Consider the following 2,149-nt stretch of genomic DNA (forward strand, 5'->3'; position numbering starts at 1 on the left):
GAGAAGATACTGTTCCTCATGTGTCATTAGAGGGAATAATCAATTTTCGTATCTTCGTCTCTTGCGAAGACACACTACCGAAGAATTTATACTCCATGATGGTTATTCATGCTGGGGATGCGAATGTCCGTTGTTTCAAATAATGCCGTGTAACATGTGCCCTATTTGCACAGAGTGAGAACACAGAGTGAGAAAGATATATTTGTGTATTCGTGCTAAAAAGAATATGGAGCAAACGATAAGAGATCTGGACGAACAAGCCACCCGGTTGATTACGCGAGAACACTTTATCGCGTGGGAAGAGCGTGTTGACGAATTCATCGATTCGCTCGATGAGCAGACTCGAAATCCACAATTATCGATCGGTGTGAGACAATCTGTCATCGCTCGTATCGCGCGATTGGAAAGTTTGAAAGATTCGGTGCGCGGACGATTTGTGCAAGTGGGTGCAGGATACGGTGCGGAACTCAGATGGCGTGAGATAGACGCAGCTTTCAACAGTCGTATACTGACCGGTGCAGTAATAAATTCCAGACACATTGAACCTCGACAGTTTCTGGAAGATGCGCGAGAAATTGTGCTCGAACGTGTGCGAAATGTTATGCAGAGACATAATAACATTAAGATAAACACAGTATTCAACGGTGAATTCGTAACGGGTGACAAACGTGATAATAAAAGTATTATTACGAGAAACTGTGAACTCTATTCTTGCTCCGATTTACGCGTGTGGTACGATTCGCGCGTTATTGAGCCTACCTTAGCGTCGCTAGGAGAATTCCAAGAACGTGACAGCGGGTGGGCATTATCACGTATATTGAACTTGCTAGTTAATATAAATAAGTTTAATCCTTTGCACGCGGGGTGTCATATTCAGTTACCGCGAGAAATTATAACGAAGAAAGCGGTCGTGAACGTGCAATTTATAGGCAATGCATGTTTCGCATGGTCAGTGGTGGCGGCCCTATATCTAGCTAAAAGTCACGTGGATCGGGAATCGTCGTATCCGCATTATAAATCTGTGTTAAATCTCAAAGACATTCAATTCCCCATGACTTTAAGTCAAATAAAAAAGTTTGAGAATCTCAACGCAATCTCCATCAACGTATATACCATCGAGAACGTGGAACAAGTATCGATCCTACCGATTCGCCTCGCTGACACGAAGAAGGAGAAGCATGTTAATTTACTGTACGTGGAGAAAGATGGTGTGGGACATTTCACATGGATCAAGAATTTGTCCCGCCTCGTTAGCTCGCAACTGAGCAAAAACGCGCAAAAGAAATACATTTGTGATAGGTATGTATAATAAAAACTTTACAAAAATTCTTTTGAAATAAACAATTCAACAATGTAAATAAATTGATTTTTTAGATGTTTGCACTATTTTAGTTCGAGCGAAAAGTTGGAGGTCCACACTGTTGACTGTGGGGAGATGAACGAATGCGCGATCAGGTTACCAAGCGAAGACGACAAGTGGCTAAGTTTTAACAACTACAGCAGGAAGGAACGTGTCCCGTTTGTTGTGTATGCCGACCTGGAATGTATCCTGACAAAAATGGAGAGAGATCCGTAAACCCCGAGCTACAAATATCAGCATCATCAAGTATTTAGCATAGGTTATTACGTACACTGCTCGTATAACGACGCGTTATCAACGTATCAGTTTCGTCGCGATACGGATTGCGTTGTATGGTTCGCCGATGAATTAAGATGTTTAGCGCACAAAGTAAAATCTATTATATCCACTAATGTACCCATGGCAGATTTCACGCGAAACGATTGGGAAAGATTTCACAACGCTACATTCTGCCATGTATGCGAGAAACCGTTTGCGTCTGACGACTCTCGGGTACGCGATCACTGTCATTTGATTGGGCGATATAGAGGTCCGGCACATTCAAATTGTAACTTAAATTACCAAGATTCACATTGTATTTCAGTAGTTTTTCACAATTTGTCCGGTTACGATGCGCATTTTGTTATCAAGGAAATAGCTGAAGCATACCAGGGACGTGTAGAACTACTTCCAATAACGAAAGAAAAATATATATCGTTTACAAAAAATGTTCAAAGCACCGAGGATTAAAAAAATCAAAATATTATAAAATTGCGATTTATCGATTCATATAAATTTCTCAGTTCCAGT

The 2,149-nt window shown here is 41.1% G+C and overlaps 1 protein-coding gene across 1 annotated transcript; it reads left to right on the forward strand.

Annotated features, from left to right (window-relative positions):
- Nucleotides 1-226: 226 nt before the first annotated feature.
- LOC105456305 lies at nucleotides 227-1,576 on the forward strand. Its single transcript, XM_011700251.1, has 3 exons — nucleotides 227-520; nucleotides 845-1,299; nucleotides 1,375-1,576. Exons 1-3 carry the CDS (start codon nucleotides 227-229, stop codon nucleotides 1,574-1,576), a joined length of 951 nt encoding a protein of 316 aa, XP_011698553.1.
- Nucleotides 1,577-2,149: the final 573 nt, after the last annotated feature.

Source organism: Wasmannia auropunctata, unplaced genomic scaffold (genome assembly GCF_000956235.1).
Source record: "Wasmannia auropunctata unplaced genomic scaffold, wasmannia.A_1.0 LD335716.1, whole genome shotgun sequence".
NCBI classification, from domain to species: Eukaryota; Metazoa; Arthropoda; class Insecta; order Hymenoptera; family Formicidae; genus Wasmannia; species Wasmannia auropunctata.